General features: G+C 38.8%; 1 protein-coding gene across 5 annotated transcripts in view; it reads left to right on the forward strand.

Annotated features, from left to right (window-relative positions):
- The first annotated feature begins 216 nt into the window (after positions 1–216).
- The window catches only part of MTA3 (metastasis associated 1 family member 3), a 137,329-nt gene continuing 110,817 nt past the window's right edge, over positions 217–26,728 (forward strand). For 3 of the 5 annotated variants that reach the window (XR_009418072.1, XM_059468480.1, XM_059468479.1), the window contains exons 1-4: positions 217–272; positions 2,411–2,478; positions 4,288–4,381; positions 23,279–23,405. Coding sequence is in view for 4 of the 5 variants with exons in the window: in XM_059468480.1 (XP_059324463.1) it covers positions 245–272; positions 2,411–2,478; positions 4,288–4,381; positions 23,279–23,405 (317 nt within the window). In the remaining variant the exon portion in view is untranslated. Of the gene's footprint in view, positions 273–1,116; positions 1,205–1,453; positions 2,160–2,410; positions 2,479–4,287; positions 4,382–23,278; positions 23,406–26,728 lie in introns of those variants that run through there. The other 2 variants (XM_059468482.1, XM_059468481.1) reach the window with 2 other exon arrangements.

The raw sequence follows: 26,728 nt of genomic DNA on the forward strand, positions 1-26,728 counted from the left end.
CGGTGCGCGGGGGGGGAGCCCGGGGGCGCCCGTTTAACCCCTTGGCGGCCGGCGGCTCCGGAAGCGGCGGCGGCGGCCCCGTGGGGCGCTGTGTCCTGCGCCCGGGCGGGGAGGGGTGGCGGCGCGGGGTGGGGGCGAGCGCGGCGCGGGGGGGCGGCGGCGGGAGCCGCTCCCTCCTTGCCCAGCCCGGCCCGGCAGAGGCGGCAGGAGGAGGAGGAGGAGGAGGGCGGCGCAGAGCGCAGACATGGCGGCCAACATGTACCGAGTGGGAGGTATGTGGGGACGCGGCGGCGCCCGCCCGGAGCTCCCCGCGGGCAGGGCCGGGGGTCCCGCCGGGCCGCGGGCCGTGCGCGCCGCGCCGGGGCCAAGAGCGGCGCCCCGGCCTCGGGCTGGCGCGGCCCCGAGCGGGGCGGCCGGGCCCGGGCGGGCGGCGAGAGGAGGCGGCCGGTCCGGCGAAGGGTCGCCGGGCCCTCGGCGGGGCGGAGGACGGAGGTTCCTCCCCCGCCAGCCCCGTGCGCCGGGTGGGAGCCCGGCCCCCGCCGCCGAGCAGGAGAAGGGCAGCGCCGCCCTCCGCGGGGAAAGGAAGGGAAGAGGGGAGAGGCGCCGCCGGCTTCCAGCCCCCGCTCCGCGGCGCCGGCCGGGCACGGCCGCCCCTGCGCCTCGCCTCCTTCCCCGGGGAGCGGCGGAGGGGCCCGCGGGCCAGCCAGGGGCCGGGTGCCCGGCCGAGCGCCCCCGGGCCGGGCCGGCCCCGCCGCGGCCTGGCGGGCCCTGCCGGCGCCGTGCGGGGCCGTGCGGGCCCTGCCGGCGCCGTGCGGGGCCGTGCGGGGCGGGCAGCCCCAGCCCGGCCCGGGGAGCGCTCCCCTCCGCGCCGCTCCCTGCCCCGCGCCCGCCTCCCGCTCACGGCGGAGTTTCTCCGCGCCCTCCTTGGTCTGCCGGGGATAAATAATTAATCCGGCCGTGTAACCGGGGGATTTCTGTCAGCTTCCCTTGCTTGCCGCCGTGACCCCTGAGGAGCTCCCTGATACGTGACTGCTTGGCGAAGGGCGGGGGGGAGAGGGCGTTCAGGCGGTGAAAAACACGGCAAGCGTTTGTCTTCCCACCCCGAGCCTGGCGAAAATGACACGGATAACTTTGGCTCGCTCACGGAGGGAACGAACGTGGCAGTGTGCCCGGTGTTGTGGCTCAGGTGCACCGCTCAAGTTGGGTGTGCAGTACTGGGTGCTCAAAAATCGCTCCATCCTCCTGCTCTCAACAGCCAGAGCTGAGAGGGAGGATGCCTGGAAATGAGAGGTGATAATGTAACCCCTCATTTCCACGCATCGCTTTCTGCTAATGTTTTGAGATGTGCTGATAGAGCCACAAATCTTCCCTCATTAGGGCACTTAGATTGTAGTCCCATCAGCCTTTACTCATGAAAATAATCCTTCTCTGAGCAGATAGCGGGTACGGTTTACCTCTTAGGTCACCAGTTCTCTTTTTTTTCGTTGTAATCTTAATGAGCAATTGTGAACACTACCCAGAGATCGTATTCTTTCCTTAGAACTTCCTGAAGTTCCTTTGCATTGTATTGTAGTGTCAAAGTGTTGCAGAAGACTTCTATACATTGTTATGGTTTCTCATCCGATTTTTAAAAATAAAGTTTGCAAGGTGCACAGTGCAGAAGTCCAACATCAAATTTAAAGTGTGGTTGACATTTGATGGGTACTTTTTCATTGGACAAAAACAAGTTTTCAAAAAACTATTGAGGGAAATGTGCTGCTTGTCAATTCTTTGTATGTTGCATGGGAGTAGCTTTCAGGACATGAGTAAATTTCCATTCAATCTATGAAAATATGTTCATATTAATTATGCTGAAAGAGACATTGTCCTGCAAGATCCTTGCTAATTTCATGGCAATTTCTGCTTAATATGGTTTGTATTTTACTGGACAGAGATAACAACAAGGGCAAGTATCATAATACATACATTACTCATTGGAATATTGGTCATTGCCACAGTACCTGATAATAAATATGACGTGTCATCTCTTACAGAAATGTTAATCTCCATAATACAGAAACTCACTAAAGTGCTCAGGTCTTAAATCTTCCTAATTTATTGTGAGAAGTTGCTCCTTCCCTATCAAGATTTATGAAGTGTGTGGATTACTGGATTACAGTGTGAGCTTCAACACAAACCATTTAACTTTTTTCCAGCATGGTTGTTAAAGCAGGTGTAGTGCAGTTAAAACTAGAATTTAGGAACAAATTATATTAAATCTCAGTGTAGAAATACATCACGATCCCAACGTTTATGAAGAAATCTCAGCCCTTTGAAAACTTCTAGGTTTAGAAGAAAAGTTTTGCACTAATAATGATAGGCCTTTACATAACTTTTGGTATTTCAGTGACTTTTCTTTTTTTCCTTGCAGATTATGTTTATTTTGAAAATTCTTCCAGCAATCCATATCTCATTAGGAGAATTGAAGAACTTAACAAGGTACAAATATCTAAGATTCTTTCTTAACCTTTGGCAACAGTGCTTGTTAAAACCTGAGAATTATTTCTATCCCTTAAGATTTTTACTGTAGTGGGGGTGTCTGGTGGTTACTGAAAACTTCCTGTGTGATATCCTCTAATTCTGCCCTGTTACCTAAGGAAACACCCAATTCCTGGTGAACAGGATTACTCTGCTGCAAAAAATTTCTAACAAATTCTATGAATTCTTGGAGAAATGAATGAATTTAATTCTCTGGCTGACAGTGACACTGTGAATCCATCTGGAATGACAGCCATCATGTAATGTGTCTGCTTTTAGATAGACATCTGAAGAGCTGGAAGGTGCCAGCAAGACTTTGCAGTGATCAAATGACAGAATATGTGACTTCTGTGGCTGTCTATTGCTCTGCCTATCGGCAGCTGTGAATGAAGAATGGGCTTTTGAATAAAGTGCAGACTCTGTTCTCTGTCTCTACCCTGAGTGTATTTTTCTAAAAAATGGAAAAATGGAGGCTCTATTGACTGTCATTTTGGGGAAGGCATGATGATTTTTCTTCACTCTGACACTACTAAGAATAATGTGGTGTTTCTATGGAATTTTTTATTATTTTTAATTTTTTTTTTTTTTTTTACTTTTCCCTCAAGCAGTATTAAAGCTTACTGATGTGCTACATCAAAAGTTAATTGTTAAAATGCCCATCATGATGTAAGTAATGATTAAGATATTTTTTTCCCCAGTGGTTAGAAAGTAAATGAAAAAATTGGTGACCTGCAAGTGGCTTTCTTCTTATTAATGAAACACAGCACTATGCCATAGCGGACATCAACCACATTAAATGTTAGTGCTGTCCAACACAACATCCACTGAACTTGTGCATGGCAAATAATTTTTGACTTTTATTGAAGAAGAAAATTTTTTATTCACGGTAATTGACATGATTCCAATCATGAATTGAATGTAATGTTTATTATCTTTAAACTGCACTGCTATAATTTAATCTTACTCATGCAGGGTAAAGCAGTATTGATTTTTTTTTTCCTAAAGAGAGGCTGGAGGTTGTAGTCCAGACATCTTGAATGTGAATGGTTTGCTTTCATGTGTATTGAGCAAATGTGGAGATGTTACGTAAATATGTAATGAAATGCTTTAACTATTGTTCTACCAGGGACAATATTTTTTTGTAAGAAAGTTTATCAAAACATTATACTTTTTAGTATTAAATAAGTAACTCGAGGTAAAAAAAAGGAGGAGTATGCAATTTTTCAAATATTAGTAAATTCTTTATAGAAGATCATGGTCCCCATAATGAGTCATGAAAACAACACCAAACTAAATAGATCTTTTATTTTAGGATCTGTTGTGACTTTTTCAAATAAACTTTTCAGAAGTCTTTGAAAAAGACTTTTTCAATAAATCCTATATTAAATGAGATTCTGAAAAAATGCTAGAGTACTTTGCAATATACATTTCTGTCTAAAGCTGGATTATAAAGAAACGTCCACAAGATTCCAACATTTCTGAAGGATTCTTACATTAGCATGATACTGTCATTGCACCTCTGAACACCTGAACAAAATATAAATTCTGAGGACTCAATAATTGTATTTAATCCTCTTGTCTGGTCTGAAATTGATACTGGCCTCTCTCAAGGTTATTTTATTTATTGGAGTTATTCTGTTGATTTCAGCTTGACTGATCATGTGAGAACTACTGACATGAGGGAGCACTCCAAGCAGAGAGCAGAGTTTAATTTGTGTTACTCAGCTGAGGAGGGATACATCCTGACTTGATTTTCTCTTCCTTTTGTAGACTGCCAATGGGAACGTGGAAGCCAAAGTGGTGTGTTTTTACAGGCGAAGAGATATTTCTAACAGCCTCATAATGCTTGCAGATAAGCATGCTAGTAAGTAGATGGGGTAGGGCATTTTTCCTTACTAACACAGCCTGCTCAATTTCTGCAGCTGCTTAAAATTGTGGGGTTTCTTGGCATGTGAAATATATATTTATGTAAAGCATTTATTAATATCCAGTTAGTTGCTTAGTATTGTCTGATAATCTCCTGCTCCTGTTAGTTGCATCTGAGAATTAAGTTAAGCTGTATCCATGTGATTGAGATTGCATCTGGAAAAAAAAAAGAATGTATCTTTTCATCTGGAAGATACAGCTGCATTTTTTTTTTTATGTCAAAAGTAATTCTTGGTTGTAAGTCAATTTAAGCTTAAGAGCACTTGTGATCATTTGATATGACTTTTTTGAGTTAGACATAAACACGTATTGCTTAATGTAAAGAATGAAATGTATCATTGGGGACTGAAAATCACTGGAGATTGTAAAAGAGCTGTTATGTGCATTTATGCTAAATATAGCTATTAGTAAAAAAATAGTGGAGGTTGGGGCTTTTTTCAATTTTTTTCCTTTTCTCAGAAAAACAACAAATAATAGGTGACAAAAGTTGCATTTTTCTATGTGAACCTAATCTTTTTTTGGTATCTGCCATTTGGTATACAAGTGAAATATCATAATGTTCCATAATTTTTTGATGAGAAATATAATTCTGAAGAGAAAAAATGCAATTCTGAAAATATAATTCAGAACCTAAAAATCCGAGATGAAGACAATGATTTGCAAAATACTCCAGTCATATTTGTAAATAACTGAAATGTGAAGTGTGTCAACATCTCTTAAATTTCTTGCCATATGCTATTAAATACCATTTTGATTGTATATGATGCTTGAGTTTTCAAAATGAATCTGTGAATAAGTTACGTAGGAGTAATAAATCTCTATTTTATAAAAAATTGGCATTATCTAATATCTTTCAAGAGATTCTCTTGAAAGACATTAGATAATGCCAACTTTTTAATGCAGGTATATGATGGTGTAATTAGGTGCTTTAAAAATACCCTGCAATTTGTTTAATGTCCAGCTTTGGTAATTTTGCTCATCCATGTATGGTGAGTGAAGAGAAACAGCCAACCTTTGGCTTTTGTTTTATTCTTTTATTGGTCTTAGAGAGGTGGGGGTGATTTGAGTACATAGTGTGAAGTACTAGCTTGGTGTTTATAGGAAACAATAAATCTTGCTTATGTGCTAAGAAAATGATTTAATGTTTTGTTACATAGTTGGGTACACTCTATAGTTATTTGTGACCTATTTATGATCGTGGTTTTTTTGCTTTTTTTTTCTAATGGAGGGGGCAAAAAAGTAATAAAGTGATAACAATTTTATTGGAAATACTTTTTTTTTTAAATATTGATTTTTAAAACATGAAGCATGTAAATTTTTTTTAGTTGGCTTATGTTTTAGAAAAGGGTATGTTAGTCATGTGGGTATCATTCAGTCTGGAAAAGTGAGTAAGGTTTTTCTATTTCCTATGTGAGTTTTAGATTTCCATTTTGTCAGCACTTTGATAGAAGGGATTTGTTGATGGTCTGTTTCTTTTCTCCTGTAGCATACTAGAGGTTTGTTGGTGTCACTAGGAGCGCCATGGAGTCTTTTTTTTGTCTATTGGGATTCTCTTGGGGTTCTGTAGCGAGGAAACAGAAATGTGATTTCCAGCTGGTTCAACAAACATCTTTAGAATGGCTGTGTCTCACAGGTTATGAGCTTTCTAACCCAGTGCTCTCAGGAATTATGTTTCTCTATGAACATTTTCTCTGGACACAATGTCTCTGTTTGTTCTGACCAATCTGTGGAATCTGTAGTGCCAAGTTCTCTTAGGAGATGTTTGTTACAGTCACAGGGGACAGCACATAGTGAAGGATTGCTCGCCTAGAGCTTCCTATAGCTCGTAGAGCAGATGTAGTTAAATGTCAATTCAATTTAAAGGCTTTCATTCTGGGATAACACAATGTTCTGTTTAAAAATATGGTGTGTGTAAACAAAATATTTGTATATTTATGAATTGTATGTTTTGGAAATGTTTTATATAGCTAAATGTGTTGACACATCAACACTTCTACCTGGTTTGGTATAAAATAAATGTTCAAAGATACAAGTTTCTTAAGGAATAGGAACTCCAGTTCAGCCACTGATTGTTTGGAGAACTCTTTTAAGTATAAGATCTACTTGGTCTTTTCCAATGATATTTTGGAATATTTTGGATAGCATTTTTTTTTCTTTATGATTGAGAAAACTGGTCTGAGTTATTCATTTCTCAAGATTTTGCCAGTTGGTTGGGGTTTTCTGAGATGTCAATTTCTGAAGGTTACATTTTGAGATGTAGATATGGTCCCATTTACTAAAAGAAGAAAAGAGCTCTGTAAGAAAATATTGTGGAACTTTAAAAAGAAAATTTCAGCAACTTGAAAACATTTCAGAATTATTCTAAAGAATGTTTGGGAAACATGAAATAAAGTCGGTCTATGCCTGTATCACTGGTAAGGAGTTGGTATATTGTTTTCCTAGGGTGTTTTTTGTTGTTGCTGTTAGGTTTGGCTTTTGTTTGTTGTTGTTGTTTGTTTGGGTTTTTGAATTTGGTTGGGATTTTTTTGTTTGTTTCCTTTTGTTTGGAGTTGTCTTCCAAAATGTTTCAAGATATTGAAACAAATTGAGGGAGGGGAAATCACATTTTCATTAGGCCATTCTAAAATACTCAGGTACGGAGTAGTTCTCTTGTTTTCAAAGAATGTCACTAATCTGTGAGGAAATTGTATTGCCTTCTTTCTTTCCCTCGTGTTTCAGGTGGAATTTAATTAAGACAAATTTTTATTTGTCTACCAGCATCAAGTTTGGTCTGGGAATAGTTCTAGAAGATGACTGTAGCCACTTAAATCCAGGGATTTGGAATGTTTTATGGGCACTTGAGGACTTTGTATTTTTTCACTGTTAATTTATGTTACTATAAAATAGAGTTTATGGTAAGGTCAGCTGGAAATACAAACCAAAATACTGTCCAGGATCATCTTCTTGGTCCTGTGCAGCCTCCTGAGCTTAGTAAGGGAGTTCTTGTGGGGCGTTAACACTGGCCAGGTTGTTGTTTTTGGTGTTAACTCTCTTAGGTTGTAGTGATCACCACAAGGGTCCCTGTGAGGGGGCTGTTCCTTTCTTGGCATCAAAGAATTGACCAGCAGCAGAGTAAGGCTTACTGTGGAGGGAAGAGAAGGAAGAGAGATGAGGAGAGGATGGCAGGCAGGACAAGAGACAGATGTTGCAACAGACACCCGAGTGCGCAAGCGAGAGAGCTTGGAGAGGTGGGACAGGAACACGCAGCTCATTAAAATGGGTGAAGCAAACATAAAGGGGTGACATAGAGATGTTTCCTAACTAAATGGTGGGATTGAGAAATGGCCAGCTGTAGCTGAATCTATAAAATGTGGATGATTCTTTTTCTTCAGAAAAACTAATGTAACTATTTTTGGGCAAGATTTTAATAGCTGTGGGAAGGAGTCTGTGTCAGCTTTGTACCAGCACTGGGTTTGGGTTACAGCAAAGGGCTCAAGTTCTTATTTCCTTCTTTTGCAATAGATTGCAAAGAATCATAGAATATCCTGTATCACAAGGGACACATGGAGATAATTGGGTCCAACTCCTGGCCCTGCACAGGGACCATTCCACAAACCATACCATTTTTGAGGTATATTCACTACTACTTTCTTGAAGCTGAGTGGGGTGGCCTGAGTGCATGATGCCATTTTTTGCAGATCTTTGCACTTTAAATTCTTTATCTGATCATGTGTTATCATGTAATACTATGTCTGAAGTCATTCTCTTGTTGCAACTCCTCAGCCAGCTTTTGCCAAGCCAACCATCTGGTGAGGATATAAAAAAAATTACTGTTGTTGGAGTCCTTCATCTTCTGATTTATTAAAGAGGGTTTGTTTCATTTAGGTGTGCTGAGATGCTGACTAAATGCCAAGAATATTTCTGGGCCTGTGATAAAGCCCATGCAGAATGTATTTTTTCTCATTAACAGAATTCATATGCTTTGTGAATGAGACAGTACTCAATTAAAAAAAACTACTCAGAGATATTTGTTTCATTGACTGAGATGAAAGGTAAAATGAAATTTTTCTAGATTACAGAAGCTGACAAAAAATCGTGTTCAATCTCAGCTGTTCTTTTTAGAGATCACTTACTGGCATTACTTGTTGCACATTTTTAAAACTTGTATTCTTTTGCTCTTGATCAGTCATGTTTCATGTCACATTGCTTTGTAAAATGGTGTTTCTGGTACAGAATTTTTGTATACAATAGATATCTAGGAGGGGAAGAGTCCTGCTAGGGATTCCTGGTTAGACAATCATTAGGGTTGGAAAAGACCTCCAAGATCCAGTCTTTGACTGAACACTGCCATGCCCACTGAACTTTATCATCAGATGTTGGAGTCTGTACTCAGTTCTTGCCTTTGTATGACTTTGATGTGTTGCAATCAGAAACAAATGCTGTGTTCTCTCTGTACTTCAGGTTTTTTTTGCCTGTAAAACAATGCTCCTATTAGAAGTTCTTATAAAAGTTGGTGAAAAATATTTAATATGTCAATATGTTTTTATAGTTGCTGTTAAAAGATCTCAGAGTGCCTTACAAACGCTCGTAGTTTATTTTCTTTATAATATCAAGAATGTTCCAGCATTCCTGGAAATAGCTTGATCTTGCAGAGCAGTTTAGCTGCTGCTGAACCTTCTTACCTTCACTTAAAGGTGATTGTATTTGAGGGGAGAAATATTTTGCATATTGTCTATGTTAACTGCCAACATTCCAGATGCATCCGAGAGAATGAAGCTGTTAATATTCCATCTGATTTTATTTCAGTAGAGCTGCAGGCTAGCAGGTACCATTGAAGATGTTAAGAAAATGAGCTTAACTTGAGCAGTAGTGTTTAGCAGATTACTCATTCATGTTCCCAAAGATACACAAAACTGAAATGTGAATTCCTTTTTGTGTGTCATCAGGTTTTTCAACATATGGTTGCTGTTGCATAGCAATATTTTTAATACTCAACTCCAGGAAAAACACAAGAATTTTTCCTGCCCTCTACAACAATAAAAAATAATACAATTTAGAAAGTTGTATGAGAAAAGTTATGGGTGTGGAGACCCTTGGGGTTGAGGAAAGAGCTCCAGAGTAAAATGTCCAAAACACATTGTGTTCTTCAGTGTTCTGTTATCTCAGTCATATATTTGACTCAGTAGAATTCAAAACTTTTAAAAAATACTATAGCTGGACTATTTTTGTCCAATGAGATTGTAACACAACCAGAAACTTGGTGGATTTTATTTTCTTTGGCTCTGGTTCTTTTTCATTGTAGTAGTTCTTGTATATCAAACTAAACAGGTTCTCATAAAGGATACAGTGTTTCTTTAACCACAATCTCTTTTCTGAAAAAATCACTTTAAGAAAAGATGACTTTTCCTGTTACCTAATTCAAGTCACATAAAATCTTAGCATAAAAAGTTTGTTTTGACTGGAGATTTTATCTGAAATCTTAAATTGTCTTTTTTATTTTTTGGTTTCACTACTTCCATTGATACCTGTTGTCTTTGCAGGCTATATTCAGTTAAAAGCACCTTTGGTGAAATGAACCCAAGAGACAAATATTAATTTTTCTACTGCATGCAATCAATTTTCTCAGTCTTGATAATTTTAAATATTGAAATAATTCATAGTTTCTCTAAAAAAAAAGTTCCAAACAACAAAAGTCAACTCCATGGTCAATACTTTTTTGGTCTTGCTTATGGTCATGTTGATGAAAAAAACCCAAAACAAAATAAGTTCTTTAGAGCTTAAGAGCTCAATTCATTTGTGTCTCTTACAGTAGTGTGAGTAACACTTCCATGGAATTTTGTGGCTTTTGGAAAATTTTCTGTTAGGTTACAGTTGATTTTTTCGATTGTGCTTGGTGAGCAGACCTCTCTTGCTTGCTGTTAAGAAAAGAGATCTGTTGATATCACCCTGTGATGAAAGATACCATTTTTCTGGTTAGACAGGAGAAAAAGGGGCTAAGTGCTGGAAAGACAGAGCTGGGAATGAAGGGTAGGAGAGTCTCTTGAATTGTATATAAGGAAGGAGGCTTGGCTGCTAGATATGCCTGAGGAGTGGGTGAGCAGACTCGTGTAACTGGTTCAGTGAGATACTGCCTGGTTAATCTCAAGGCTTCTGTAAATATAAACTGGTGTTTGTTTGCAGCTCAGTGTCCCTGGTGCTGACATCTCTGTCCACAGACACACACACCCACCCCAAAAATTAGGAGAAAATTAGTTTTGATCTCACGTAGTTGCCCTTTTCTCTTTGAGGACAAGGCATTCTTTGGAAGTCCTTGTCTGTGAGCAGCTCATCAGAAGGCTCTTGGAGACAAAACCAAATATAGTAAGCCAGGAAATTTGGGTGTATAGGTTCCAAAGTTGCTTTTGTTGGAAAGTTGCTTTTGTTGGAATAACATGCTAATGTTATTTACAGTCATCTGATAGAGACATGTAAACAAGCAGTAGCAAATTCAGTTATGTTGTGTTGCTTCTGGAAATCCTGAGGTCTGTGATGTGGGATGATACAGATAAGAAATTCTTTAATCAGTGGCAAAGTAGCTTTTATGCTGAGGCATTTATATTAGTCTAACTATCATTTTCACTGAAAATGAGCTTGGGGTTTTTTGTGGGGAAGACATGATCTCTTTGATCTCCTGAGACAAGGGAACATCAAGTTTTCCTTCATTTACCCAAGAGAATGCCATCAGTTGTAATTTATTTGGAAAAGGGGGAGAAAATTCAGAATTTTGCTAAAATACAGAAAGCCCTGTTGAAAACGACTTCCTTGTCATCAAGGAAAAACTTGTCTCAAGACTCCCAATTATTCTTTTCAAGGGTGCTTTGGGTAGTGTCATAAATTATGTGTTTTCTTCATTTGATTTTTGTTCAAGAACTTGTGAATGTTTTCTCTCCTCAACAGGGAAAGCAATAAAGAAGCAGTAATGAGGAGTGTTTTGCTTCTGACAATGTCTGAGTGGTTTTTTTTATGACTGACATTTGGAATTAGTAGCTATATTGTCTCATTAACAAGTTTACTGTCAGCCCCAAGTATCTTGTAGAGTTATTAACTTCAGTGTCTGGTCAGGCTCTTCCTTTGATGTAGAATGGCTTGTTAGATTGTGAATGTTAATGGTCTTCTTCTAATGGATGAATGGATTTACAGCTAAGTTCATAATTTTAGGAGTTCCTAGCTCTTATGGAAAACTTGCATAAACACATTTTTTTTCACTTATGTGTATGTGATCTGCGTTTGGATCATGTGCGGCTTCTTCACATATAAAAAATTGTCTGCTCTGTACAATTTGTATAACTACATCTGAATTTTTGCATGGCCTGATTTTTTTTGCTAGCTTCATCTTTAGATCTCCAGAGTATAAACTTAAAATTTTGGGCAAGCATGTGTAGGTTAATTTTCTTTCAAATTCATCAATCTTCTTCTTGGAGCACAAAATTTAAGAGGCTTGAATACATTGCTGCCAATTTCTCTGAATGTAAAAACAAACTAAACCTAAAATCTGGATTAATTCTGTGAATTGCTGCGAAGAGTGGAAAGCTGTAAAATATCAGTTCATGTTTATGCTTAAAACTGTTTATAAGATATATGAAGCTCAGATTTTATTTTTATTACTTAAATACCAGAAGTATTTATTTAGTAAGTTTCCTTGGTAAAGAACTCAGTAGGGTACAAAAGGTGTCACTTTTCTGAGTTCTACTCCCAAAATAAATTCTTCACATTTGAGTCTTAAGAAGGAGAGAGTATTCACAGAAAATTGCCAAAGCATTGTGCATTCCCCTATTTCCCTGTGTTCCTTAGGATTCATTTCCTCATGGTCACGTTTAAATACAAATACTGTTGTTAGTGTACTTGTTCAGGGTTTCTTTTGATTTGTGGAAAACATGTAGCTGTTTTCTCTCAGCTGCTTTCCTGCCTCTTTCATGTTTCTTAATTGTGCATGCACGTGATCCTACGCTGTTTTCTTGGTACCCTTAAAATACTTGTAGTATTTAAATTGATATTATTTATCATAACTTTTTGTCTCATGAAGATAAGTAGATTTCCATAACCTCAAATAGTTCTACTTCTGTTTGTTTTCCCTTGGCTCCTAATTTTAAGTGACTTTTCCCACTTTCCTTTCAGTGCACCCACACTGTACCAAAGTACCTGAGGCATAAATTTTAGCCTACAAAAATATTGCTAGGTTATCTCTGTCTGTAAAGGTCCAATAAGAAATGGATTTCACATCTTCCAAGAGTTCTCTGATAGTCTAATTGAATCAGCCATTTATGTAATTTATAAATTTGAATGATGCAAACTCACTATTAATATAGAAAGACTTTCCCATCATGCAGTGGCAATTAAATGTGTGATGTGGGAATCAGGTCTGATGATTTAAAGGCTTACCAGCAGTAATTCTTGAATGTCTGTATTCTGCAATGGAATGAAGTGTGCAAGAGTTGCCCTTGTAATACTCATGCATGCCTGTAACTGCACACGTGCTGGTGGAGGTGGAGCTTTTCAGCTTGGGCAAGGCTCTGTGTGAGAATGAGTGTAGTGCTTCCTACCCCAGCTGATCCATGCAGTGCTCTGTGTGTGTGTGTATATATATATATATATATATATATATAGATATAGATATAGATATATATATAGATATATATAGATATATATATAGATATATATATTTATGGTGTGAGGTATTATGGACTAGGTAGAAATAGCAGATAAGATGAATGTTTAAAGCAGCTGAGTGATTTGTCTGTAAACTCTGTTAAAAATAGTCTTCACAAGTAACAGGACTCAAAGTTAGCAAGTATGTTGTTTGTCATGCCCCAAACCACATGGAGTGTGTGGCCAGAGTGGCTGTGCTGTTTCACAGTACAGTTTGTCTGTTTGATCAATATTTTGGTTTTTACCTCAGCTACTATTTGTAACCCTCTCTGATCAAGTGAAGATTTGCAGTGTGAATCTGCTTTGCTTCTGCTTTTGATATACAACAAATGATTCTGTGATCCTTGCAGAGAGATTTTTTTGTACTGGTGTAGAATACATTACTCCCATGAGCAAAACAAGTTTGAGTGGTAAAAAGTGCAATTGTTTTCATTAAAAGCCTGTTCTACATTATCAAATTCCTAAAAGACTTCAGGAAGTTCATTTTGACTGTCACCTACTGCCTGAATCCAAAACCTGTTTGAGGATTTATCACAGTACATAGGATGTCTCTGTGCAGGTTGCAGAGTTGCTGGGCTGTGCATAGAGCACTATATATGCATATATCCAGGGGTTATATGAGTGCATGGGCCTTTTCTACTTGTACAACAGCTTAAACATCTATCCAAAACCAGCACAACTAAATTAGCTATCTTCCTGGTTTTGATATGCTGAATGATAGAATTAATTTTTAATTTGTTCTTGTTTTTGTGTAGGATTGTGACAGTGATATGCAATGATGAAGGGAGCTATGTTTCAGTTTCCTGTATTAAAAGTGCAGCCTTGTTTTGGCTTGAACTAAAGAGTAGAAGAGTAGAAATAGTGTTGGCAGAGTCAGTGACCTGTAACCTAGACCCTACAGGGTACTGTGGCCCGTTGCTGTATGGCAGTGCCTTTAGGCAGATCCTTTGGCTGATGCTGCTGTCAGGAGTGAAATCCTGATGCAGTTATTCTCAGTGGGCCCTCAAGAGGCCAAGGACTCAGTTACCAAGTATTATACAAGAAGAAAGGTTTTGATATATGGACAGCTTTTATAGTTACATTTGCCTTCAAATGGGGGCTAGCTTCATCTGCCTTCATAATGCTCTCCCCTCTCTTTTAATTTTTAATTTTTGTTTTTAATAAGTGTAAAAAAAGCCAGAATCAAAATACTGAAGATTTACCTTATATGCAATGAATAAGTGAAGATTTTTGATATTTTACTTCCTGCAACAAAAAATGGTATTTGGACATGTTGTCTACAAAGCAAAGTAATGAGAGTAGAAGAAAAACTTTGTTGGTTTACTTGGGAATGGCATATGTATTAAAATTTGAATAGCTAATGCAAGGTGATGTTATTCCTACATTGTTTTTTTTCTGTTTGTTTTTCCTTCTGGCTTCAGAATGAATAAATTAAAATGCTTTAATTATTTAAAGTAATACATGTCTCTTTATACTTTTCTCAGTTCATATGTATAGTTCCTGTAAATTATAATCTCATTATCTCTGTACAGGCATTAAGGAAATAATGTATCCTGGAAGGTAAATCTCTAACATAGCAAATGGGAAATAATCATCCTTTAAGTCTTGCACAGACCATCAGAGTGAATGAACTCTTCTTCCTGGTTGTTTTGTCAGGTCTATAGACAGCAAAGCTTTCTTACCATGCTGGCATGGAGCAGGCATTCTCTTGGATAATATTCTTATTTCCTAATCCCACACCTACAGCTTTAATATACCTTGAATGAGTTTACCCAAGAGTAGGGTATACAAATCCTTTTATTTTATTTTATTTCTCTTTTTTTCCCTTTTCTTTCTTTTTATTTTTCCCCTACTTCATCTTTCCTTCCTGCAAAAAATCCATCAAAATTCATCCCTTCTGTAAGGAGATGCTGTAGAAGATAAATAATTTGTGTTTTATAAGCAGAATCATATGCCATTCTGAGTAGGGGTAGGAGAGTTCTTGTACAATCTGTGCCTTTTCATCTCTGCCAACAAATTTTGAAAAGTTGTTTATCGGCTTTTGAGGATGTGAACTGAATGTTAGAAAAGCAGTTTAGATCTCTGAAACTCTGTGGTTATTGTCACACAGTGCAAGAAAATGCCAGTGTATATCTTAAACATGGACTTTGGATTCTTACAGAAAACATAAGAGGACATTTTTGGTGTGCTTTGTTCTTCTCATGTTACATTTATTATTTTTTATATATTAACATTGCATTTTCTTAAGGAGAGACAACCATGGAGCTTGTTAACCAACTAGATCAAACAGACCTGTTGCCTATGCTAAAGGAAAGACAATCTTGTTAAAACAAAATATGAGCAGGACATTCACAGAAAAAATGGTGAAAATCTTAGTGATGGGAAAAATGATTAATAGCAGCTGTCTCAGGAAAATGGAATATACAAATATCCCTTTTATTAAAATCAGGTGTAGTAGTTATTCAGGCAGGCTACAGGACAGTGTTGCAGGTAGCCTTTGTATTTCTTCAGCCAGATGATGGATTTAAAAATTGTTTCTTGGGTGCTGTCAGATTACCCATGTACACTTTTGCTCATGGGGGTCTGCCAGCCTGGATTTGAGAGTAGAACTAAAATTTCCTTTCTTTCCCACACAGCTCTAAACATATGTCCACTTTGGAAAAACCACTAATTGACTTCTGATTCAGCTGATGAGCTGGATGTAACCATAATTGGATGTTCATCATGTTGCAAATACCAGTGTCCATGGCACAGTTTTGAGTCTGCTGCTTGCTGCTCCTGATGAGCTGCTCACAGAAACACCACCCAGGACTGTTGCTTCTCACATCCTGAAGCAGCTTGCTGTAGTTTATACAGATGTACACATGACCAAACACAACCTGAGCCCTGTAACAGGGTATTTTTCTCATTTGAGAGAATTTGCATTTGAATAGGTGATACAGAAATCAGGTAAAAGGGGAAAATTCTAGTTGAAGTATATGATACATAAACCAGCTTTTTCACTACTGCCAGTGTTGTTATTGATCTCATGCTTCTGTAGGACCTTCTGTTCTCTAGTGTTGTTACAAACTAGCTTGCAGTGCTGAAAAATGGTTAAAGAACTATTGTGCTTGCTTTTGCATTTATTCATGTTATATTTAATTTATTAGGATCTATTTATTAATGTAGCACATCATGATTCATAGTACTTATGGAGGTAATCCTTCCTTGCTTTCCACCCACAAGCTCTTAGCTATCAAAAATCTCCAGAACCAGCTATCAAATAACCCCCACCCATCAAGTTTGGGAAGGTGAACTTTTCTGCTATGGAAGGTGTGATGGTTTCCATAAAATATTTTCTCTACAGACCTGTGATAAATGTGATATGGTTGTCCAATTGTTTATGAATGACTATTGTCCTGGAAATTGTTATTATCATAACACACTACTTGGAAGTATCCAAACAACCATTTTGCATTCTTTTGGAAATAATTTTTATTATTGGACAGTAGGTGTGCCATTTTAGTTCTTAATGGCTACACAGTAGTTATTTCTTTGTTTTGTGACCTTCTTTAGAAAAATAATGAGGAGGTAGTGTGGGAAGATCACCTGAATAATTGTGTAGGAAAACTGGATAATCCCTTAGAGGCCACATGTATATCCATGCTATCCAGCAGGAATTAAAAGTAGACCTGTTCCCTGTAAACACAAGTGGTCACTTCTTTTTTTCCTACCTGCAAAATTGCTCAGATTCATGCTTTAGATAGCAATATGCTGTTTACATGACTTGTAATACATACAAACTGTTCTTTGGATTTCTTATCCTAGCTAAAAGTAACAGCAAATATCAAATTGATGTTAGACATTCTAAGTCATCTGAACATTGCAACAGACGTGGTATAAGTAAAGCTAATTAATTCAGCTTTGGGAAACGCTTCCTCACTCAATTTGAAAGTGTAACCGTGCATAGTCTAGCTCACAAAGTTGATTAAACGGACTTACTACAGCTTTAGGGGATTAAATATTGCAGCTAAGTTAGTACAATGAAACGTGGCAAGAAGCCTCATGCAGATGAGCAAATTGGCCAACTGCTAACCTAAGAGAGCTCTTCATTCACAGTCTGAATAAAGCTGTTCAGATGGTTAGACTTACTGTTTTTCTTTTGTATGAAATTTGGCAGTAATTAGATTTACTCTCTCTCCCCCAAAATCTATATTTATAATTGTTACTGCTGTAGCATCTAACTACCAAATGTGCATTTGAAGTTTTTGCTACAACCATCTAAGCTTAAAGAGGCTTATGCAAAGCCACTTTTCCTTTGATGTGTGTGGTAAACTTGCTGTTCTTCAGCCTTCCCAGCTTTTTATCTGTAGGTTTGAAAATATGTTGTTGATACCTGCAATGTACCTGCAATGTTTTAGTCTGAGTGTCGAAGAAAAAGGTGTACAGGAAAGGAAGAAAGTTTGGAAAATTTTCTGAAAGTGAGATTTTCTTTGAACATGAAATTCTGATCTCATACTGTTCTAATACAACTTTAAGAGTATTTTAACAAACAGTGAAATGGCTGTAACTCCACAAATATTGTTGGTGGTGGTTTGAATGTTTGCATAAGCTGGATACAGCTAAGCTGAGGTATAGTTTCAAGCAATTAAGGTAGGAAGTTTATGCACTGTAGCTTTGGGTACTCTGCTGTTTTCATCCAGCATTGGTTTGTGCTGCTGTTGGAAGGAGTCTTGTGTTTTCCCATTATGTCTTCTCAGTCTCCTATTTCTGCTTTCTTCTCTTTCTCTTTTTCTTTTTTTTTTTTTTTTCTTTGTAGCAGGCCAAGCAATTGGAATTGACCTGGATTAAGGGACAGCTAGGTGAATAAAAAACTGATTGCGTGGCCTGAGTCAGAGGGTGGTGGTGAAGTGTCCACTATGTGTGTGGAGTCTCATGGGAATCTCCATGGGGATCTTCTTTAGCAGTGACTGGAGCAGGCAATGTGCTGCACTCTTATCGTCTTTGCAGGTGACACAAGCATGGAGGGGATGGCCAGATGATGGCTTGAGGGCAGGGCTGGTATGCAGGGATTCCTAGAAAGCAGGAGGAGTGCTTTGTCAAGAACATGGTGATGTTCAGTAGGGACAAATGGCCCTAGGAGGGAAGAGCTGCTGGCAGGAGCATAAGCTCTCTCAGGGGCCTTGGGGGAGCAGCTCTGCAGGAAAGGCCCTGACAAGGAAGGGAGTTGGCCAAGAGTATCCTGGGCTGTATCACCAGGCACATAGCCAGTCGATCAAGGCCAGAGATTATCCTCCCTGATTATTCAGCACCCATTGCATTATATCGAATTCCAAGGCATCCAGTTTTAGGTTCCTGATAAAAGGAAAGTTGCTGATCAAGTGGAATGCATTCAGCAAAAACCGTCATGATGAGCACTTGCCCTTCTAGGAGAGTCTTCTGGCATTGACCCTTCTCAATTTGGAGAAGAGGTGGATTCCCAGTGCCAATGGGGGTTATAGACCAGGAGATGGAGTTGAACTCTTGGCAGTGACTAAATTGAAACAGGAGTGATCCAGATTAATTAAATACATGTAGAAGCCTTTCACCATTACTGGGGGTGGAGAGCTTATGTGGTTTTTTGTCTTCAGAGATTTTCAATTACTGAGTACCAGGGGCTGACCTCACAGCTGAGCCTATTTTGAAGTAAAGTTTTTTCAAGGGACCTCCTGAGGCCTCTTCCAGCCTGAATTACTCTGTTTCCATGATTTTTGATTGAATCTCCAGATTCCAACTCTAGCTGAAAAGAGTGCTATCTGCTTTTTGGTGGCAATACAGGGATAACTTCCTCCTTTCTTTTAATACTGAAGAATTACTTCTCCCTGAAGACAGTCCTCAATGTTTAAACTAATCTCTCTTACTCTTGCAGTACACAAGGAGAGCGCATGGGGGGTTATTTAGATTTAGTTAAGCGAAAGTAGTATGTCCAAGGAATTGACCTTGCTTTGCTAGCTGATGGTTAACCATACAGTTTTTGGAGCTGCATTTAAACTTTTAAATGTCTTTCAGGACTTCAAAAAAAGAAATTTTTATTAAATGGGAGTGTTGTATTTCTAGAGACTTGCCCTCAGTTTATTTTCATTTTAGTTGCAGAAACAAGCAATTCTTCCTCATTGCAAGCTTGACTGATCACGTAATTATAAACAGAGATACGGTATACAAAGTTTAGGTAGCATGTGTAGGGGGATAGAATATAAGAAAATAAAGATAGTGTGGAAAGTAATCTTACCCGTAAGGAGTTGCAACTGGGCCAATTATTGAAGATTAGGAATGGGCCTGACTTTAACAGGCCACAGCTGTAAGCAGTGAGACGAAGAGTGCTATAAAAGAGTGGGGTGGCTGGGTGAGAGGGGAACTGGAGTCAGTGGCTGCTTTGTGAGGCAGAGTCAGTGCTCTGAGGAGATGCCCACGAGAAACACCAAGGATGTATGAAACTTTTGCAATAAGGAGACAACAGTCTGGAACCTTTGCAATAAGATGACAACAGGATGGACAGTTTTCTTCTAAGGCTCTCTAACACTACAATTTTCTAACAGTAAATCTCACAAATTAAATGGAAGAGGGAAAAAAGAGTGTTCGTGCTATTTAAAAGTGGCGATGCATATGTAAAATTAGTGAGGGTTACTGTTTGTTTCTGGTATCCATTGCTTGAGTCAGTTAAGTCTCATTTATATCAGATGGGAAAGTTGCAGTACTGTCCCTGAAAGTATCACTGCCAGCTCACTCTGATTTTCAGGATCACAGTAATCATTTACCACTGATGATAAGAAAGCCCACATATCATAGACCACAAGTTTTAAAAGCTCGCTGGAGATGCCTGCTTTTGCTCACTGAGATTTATTCCTTCAAATAATGAAATATTTCTTGTAAATTGGAAGAAGTGCCACAAAACAGCATTATCTTAAATTTTGCCCAAGGCCTAAAGGGAAGTGTGTAATTTTCGAAATGTGATTGTATGAAGTGTTAATCTTTGGAGTCATACCTAAGATTCAAAATTTTGTTTAGCTGAGCAATTTTAAATTGATTTTTTTTCTCTCTAATCATGGAACAATGAGGTCTGTGTATGTCATCACCATATTGCTGCATAAAAATATTTGCTCACTCTGAGCTATTGCTTTTTCTTCCCTTCCAGAGTGCTAAAATGTGCTTAGCATGGTGCTACTTTATGATTTCCTTTAGGTACCTTCTGTTTCACTCCTTTTGATAGAAATACTCTCTCCTTGGATAGCAAATGAAATTCACATGTGCTGTAAATCAAGTCAAAGATGTGAAGAGATCTCTAAAAGTTCTGCAAGGTTGTTACCACTTTTCTTCTAATGGGTATTAAGCTTGATAATTGCAAAAACTGCTTCACAAGCCGCTCTCTGGAGGTTTCTTCAGATGCAGAATTCTTTGTGTTGCTATCAAGCAAACTTAGCTTTCTCCCTTCTTTATGCTATCCAGTTTCCTTTCCTGGTACAGGTTTGTGTAATTGCTGGGACAAATTATCACTTGTTTTACTAAATCCTACTGTGAACATTGGTTTTAGATCTTAATGCTGAAGTGGGAAATGGTAACATTTTCCTTATGGTAAATTGTGTTGAGTGGATGGAACTGTTCTGTATCTGGTCATGGTGTGTTCTACTTATTACCTAGCTTGTCAGATTATCCTGTGTAAAACATCTGTTTTATTTCTAAAAATACAGCAGAAGAATTTATGTAGTTTCATATTTAGGTTCAGAGTGTTTTAAGAGATGGGTCTAAGACATTTGGTTTCAGCTTCCGGCTATTGGATCAACATTTTCATGGCTTATATGAGTGAAATAAATTTGTTTGAAGGTGGTGGGTTTTCTTCTTAATTTTTTAACTTTAAACTCTTACTTGAGGAGAATATTGAGATGAGCATAGGTGTCTTAAGCCATTTTAAACCCTGGAATATTATCTCTGGCTTCCTGCAGCAACTTGAAAATGGCCCATATTGTCCTGTGTTTTATGCCGTATCTGCAGTCAGGTGTTTTTGATATGTTGACCAAACTTGTGTTTGGATGCCTAAATTACTTAGGAAAAAAGCTCCAAAACCAAGGTAATTGGAAGAAGTATTAATGCTTGAACCTGACAATCAAAATGTGGCTTGTAATGGTCACTTACTGTAATAAACAGTTGTAGAAATTAATTGCTGGAAACATTGGTATGGTATAACCCCAACTAGCAACAAAACACCACACAGCTGTTGGCTCACTAGCCCAGGTGGGATAAGAATTGGAATTAAGAAAGAAAGCAAAGCAAGGAATTAATTCCGTGCTTCCCATGGGTAGGCAGGTGCTCATCCATCCCCAGGACAGCTGGGGTCTGTTACACACAACAGTGACTTGGGAAGGCAAAACATCACCAGTCCAAATGTCCCCACTTCCCTCTTCTGTCCCCACCTTTATATGCTGGTCCTGATGCCATGTGGTATCCCCTGGGTCAGCTGTCCTGGCTGTGTCCCCTTCCAGCTCCTTTTGCCTCCCCAGCCTCCTTGTTTATGGGGTGAGGAGCAGAAATGGCCTCGGTTCTGGGTAAGCTCTGCTCAACACTAACAAAAACATCCCTGTGTTATCAACAAATCCAAAACACAGCCCTGTACCAGCCACTGTGAAGAAAATGAACCCTCTCCCAGCCAAAACCAGCACAAACATAAACCTTTTAATATGAATTTCTGGTTTTTAATTAACTATTTGCCTAATTAAAAAATGCTTCACCTTGGCATAGATTTCTTTTAAGATTTATTTATTGTCAGTATTATAGATGCCAAAATAATTCTGAATTGAGTTATAGTTTGACTTGGACCTGTACATATGCCTGGTGAGGCTGTAGGTTGTCAAGTGAGATGGATGAAATTCTTGTTTTCATTTTTGTTTTCTTGCTCTTTCTCCACAAAACATGCCAAAACAGGGAAGGGGATGGGGGTGTCTACAGCAACATAGACTTAAAGTGGAATTGGGTATGAAGTAGTTGGTTATACCAGGGTATGTTGTTACATCACTTTTGTGAAAAGAACTATTAGAAGTGGAATGAACTACACACAGGCATGATTAAAAAAAGTAGTAGTGTTGCATTTGGAGAGAACTGTGGTTGCTATGAGGATGCAGGCAGGCTTCAATTTGAAATAGTCTTTGTAGGTTGGTTGTAAAAATGGTTATTATTAGTAGAGAGGGTGAGGTCCTCTGTTGTAGGTAGTTACATGAAATACTATCTCATGCTGAGGTTCCGTTGTTGAGTTTCTGAGAAACATTTTGTAAACTACACTTGGTTTTGCAGATGATGGATAATCTATCAGGTAGAAAGTTGCCAGATCTTAAAGAAGTTTTTAAAGGGTCTGTATTTTTGCATCCATTATTCAGAGAGACGTTTTGCTCTTTTTGGGAAGCTGGAGGAAGTACAGATTCAAGTTCCACATGTCCTAAAAATCCACTAGGAAGGCAGATTTAAGCCATCAAGATCCCGGGGTAGCTCTGTTGGAGAGCCTGCCATTGTGTGACATGTTAGCAAGCACTGGGAGCATTGCCCTTCAATTCTATATGTGACTCTTTCTAGTGTCTGCTTGTATTTCTTCCTGTCTTGCTTAAAATAGAAACAACTTTAAATCTTATTTAAATATGCAAATTCACTGCATTTGTTGTCAGTATGGAAGAAGGTTAACATACTGGAAGGCATAAGACTTTTTCAGTTTTCATAGACTGATTTTGCGGTCTTGGACTTCAATTATGTTTAGTAAATTTCAGTTCATAGAAAGTGTGCCTTTCTCCAGGACTTCTGTAAAAGTTTTAGTACTAGTAATATTGGCAAGAGAAAGTCAAGCGCAAAACTGGTCAGCAAGCAAGAGAAAAAAACAGAGGAAAGAAGATGAAAAAAGAATGAGTAATGTTGACAGGATTGTTCTTAAACAGTGTGAAAGACATCAATGCGTAGTACAGAGGAAAGGAGCATGATTTTTTAAAGGGTTGAAGTAGAAGTGTATAATTCAAAATACTTAACATTCTGTCAAGTTACATAAACTGTAGTCTTGTTAAACTCATCTTTTCTTTGAAATACTAAAGGAGGTTGCTAAGGGGTGGGGGGGATGTCAAATGAAATGGCTGCAATGATGTTATGCAACACAGTTAATTTCGACCTACGCTCTGCTTCTCTGCAGAAGAAGTTGAAGAAGAGTCTGAAACTACAATTGAGGTTGATTTGACTGATAAACAGAAACATCAGTTGAAGCACAGAGAGCTTTTCCTTTCTCGCCAGTATGAGTCCCTACCAGCAACGCATATCAGGTAAGAAGTAGTAAATACAATTTATCTGTGTGGATTGCCTGCCCATAGCCCATCTGCTGGACTGCTACAGCCTTGCAAAAAGGTGTCACTGATCTTAGCTGAGTTGGGCCAGGTTATCCCATGAACTGCTTTGGAAGCACCTTTGTTTTTCCCTTCTGTTACTTGATGTTTGAGCCTTAGAAGGGACAAGAATGTCAGAGCTCTAGCTTGCCAATTGATAGCATCAGTTGATACTTCAGTGGAAAGTCAGTCTTATATTTTGAAGAGCTAATTTTTTAGTTATTCTTCTGGCCAAAGGAAGCTTGACCATTTTGTCTGGCCTGGAAAACAGTAGATGTGTTTGGAACAGAGGAAGTGACTCATTGGTCAGGTCTGCAGTTTAGGGCTGCATGCATGTAAAATTAAAATTACCCCATCTTCACTAAATTTGAAGAAGTCATGACTGAGTTTGTCTAAATGTTACAGAAGCATTTCAAGTATTGTTTTAAATTGCCTTTAATGCCAATGTAGGAAGAGACTTGCTAAAGCTCAAAAAGTGTTTCTCAACTTCTTTCTGTAAATGACGTAGGTGCTCACATCACCTTCTATTTAGCAGTCAGGAAAACTTTCTTTTGTGTTGGAATGAGGAGATGATGAATCTAGAAATGGAAAAGAAATAGCACAGTGATGGGGGGAGTCTAATTTAGTGTGAAAAAATGCATTCTTACATTGCATTCTTAAGGAGTTTTCATTTTCTTATTACATCTAGCTTCCCCCAGCTATTTCAGACCATAAGTGTCTAGAAGTTGCCAAAAAAGAGGTACCTATTGTCCAACAGGAGAAGTACATTGTACGTTTACATTTATTTTATCTGTTATTGGCAAATCACAAAATGGACCCACAAACGTCACTGAGTCCACCTCCTGGCCTGGCGCAGCACCATCTCCAAGAATCCCACCATGTGCCTGAGAGCATCGTCCAAACGCTTCTTGAAGTCTGTCAGGCTGGTGCTGTGAGCGCTGCCCTGGCGAGCCAGTTCCAGTGCCCAGCCACCCTCTGGGTAAAACCCTTTTTCTAACATCCAACCTAAACCTCTCTTGACACAATTCAGACCATTCCTTTGGGTCCTGTCACTGGACACCACAGGGATGAGAGGTTGCTTATCTCTCTTGCTGACAACACAAAAACTGGTAGTTGGAAATTTTTGTATTAATTTCTTGTGCTTTATTCATCTCCTTTTACTGACTTTGAGAAAGTCATTTAACTGTCAATTTTCTGCTGCTCCAACTATAGCATGGAGATAATAATCCTGTGCAGTTTCTTTTACTTACTTTGACATTTAGATATTGAAATAGGTATTCTCCTTGCAGAGGGAAGATTACATAGAAGTATTGTAAATGTCTCCTCACCTCACAATTCAGGGAGCAAACACAATAGAGGTTCTCCAGTACATAGTTCACAAAGAAGGCAGAAAAACACGTGAATTCATCATACATGCCACACAGCACAGCAGGCAAAAGCAGAGTGATGACTTGCATCTACTTTTCAGAACAGATGAATGTTGTAGGACTGTGCTGTCACGTGTTATTAAGACCTTTAGCAGACAAATTCTGGAACAAGCTTGATGTTTCAATGTTTTAAAACTGTTTTAAAAAGAAACAAAGCAAATACACTATAAGGTATTCCTGGTGTTCCTTACTTAGGTCTTTAACTTACTTGTGTTCACATTCTGTGATTCTCAGTAGTTTTTTTAACTTTTAATAATTAGCTGGTCCTCTAAAGAGGATAGAAATATTGAGGAGGTGATGTTCCTCTAGCTTTCTTCCATTAGTACACCAGAATACTCAAGGATGCAGATATCACAGCCTCTCTGGGTGTCTGTTTTGCTGTTTGATGTCTGTTATGGTGATTTTTTTTCCCCTGCCATCTATTTTGCATTTCACTTATTGAAACTTTGTCTGCTACCTTGTGTCCTGTCACTACTTCTCTGAAAGGAGCCTGGTGCCATCTTAGTAATCTATCTTTGTATTAGCTAATTGAACAAAGCAGCAGAATTTCTCCCTTTAGTTGTCATACCTTAAGAGTGAACAAATCTAATTTAATATCAGACATGTTGAAAGTGTATTTTTTCCCAGGGTCAGCAACTGGGGGATACCCCCCAGTAACCAGCTGCCTGCTGGACTTTGTATCACTCATCACAGCCTTTCCAGTCTGGTGGTTTTTTCCAAGCTTATTGTCTACTTGTCTAGTCCATATGTTTCCAATCCTCTTGAAGGACACTGCAGGCCTTGCTGAAGTCAGGTTCAATGACATTCTCTGCTGTCACTGGTCTACCAACTCAGTTGCCTCCATATAGAAAGCTAGGGGATATTTGTGCAATCAAAGCCAGGGTAGCTCCATGATGTTGGCCTTTGCTCTAAGCACTTAGAGTTGTAGCCCTTAGGAGAAATTGGATTTACAGGAGTAAATGGTACAATGGTATAGAGTGGAGATAGGAAGTTGGAAATCAGTTCTCTCCAGAGTAAGAGCACAAAAACTCAACCCCTCTGGAAGGAAGAGGAGAAAATTCAAGCTCATTTTAAGAGAATGGAGGAGGTTTTTGACAGCTACAGATCTTGGGCTTTTCCTGATGTCTTCAACCAAGAAAAGTATCTGAGACTAACTGTATTTTTGTTGAAATTGAAGGAGTAGAAGAATTTTACCTAGTATGTTTTTATTTAGTATAAATAAAACATTTATGTATAAGATTTTACTGCTTTTGTTTTGTCTTTCTTCTTTTCTTAAGTTTACCCTTTTTTCAAACTGAAGGGTAGAGGAAATTACTGCTACTGTCACTAAGGTTGCTTTTGCTGTAGTTCACAATTCCAAATACAGTGATATCTCATTTATACACCTGTTGCTGTTACTCATAGTTGAAGCTCCAGAGTAACTACCTTGCAGTAATTTATTGGGTTAGATTTCTTTGATGTGCATGCCTAATTCTGGAGCTTTTTGATCTCAACTCTGGGTTTTGAATAATTCTGTTGTAATCAGTTTGCTTTTGTATTAGCGAAATAGTGTTTTATCCTGCATTCTGATATTTTTTTGTTACATATACATTATATGTAACTGTTTTGATATGTAATTTGCTTTGTTAGAAATGCTGGGATTTTTTTAGACTTCATATTGTCTCCCCTTTAAATTAGTTGTCATTATGCCATTTCAGGGAGCAACAAAAGTTTTGGCATAAAATACCCCCTGGAGAGCCAGATTTAGAAAATAATTAGAAGTGGGTAATGTAGTAATTAAGTGTGGCAATGGTTCATTGTGGACAGAGCTCTTGCAGTGGAATGTGTATAGAAGGT

This window comes from Ammospiza nelsoni, chromosome 3 (assembly GCF_027579445.1).
Source record: "Ammospiza nelsoni isolate bAmmNel1 chromosome 3, bAmmNel1.pri, whole genome shotgun sequence".
NCBI lineage: Eukaryota > Metazoa > Chordata > Aves > Passeriformes > Passerellidae > Ammospiza > Ammospiza nelsoni.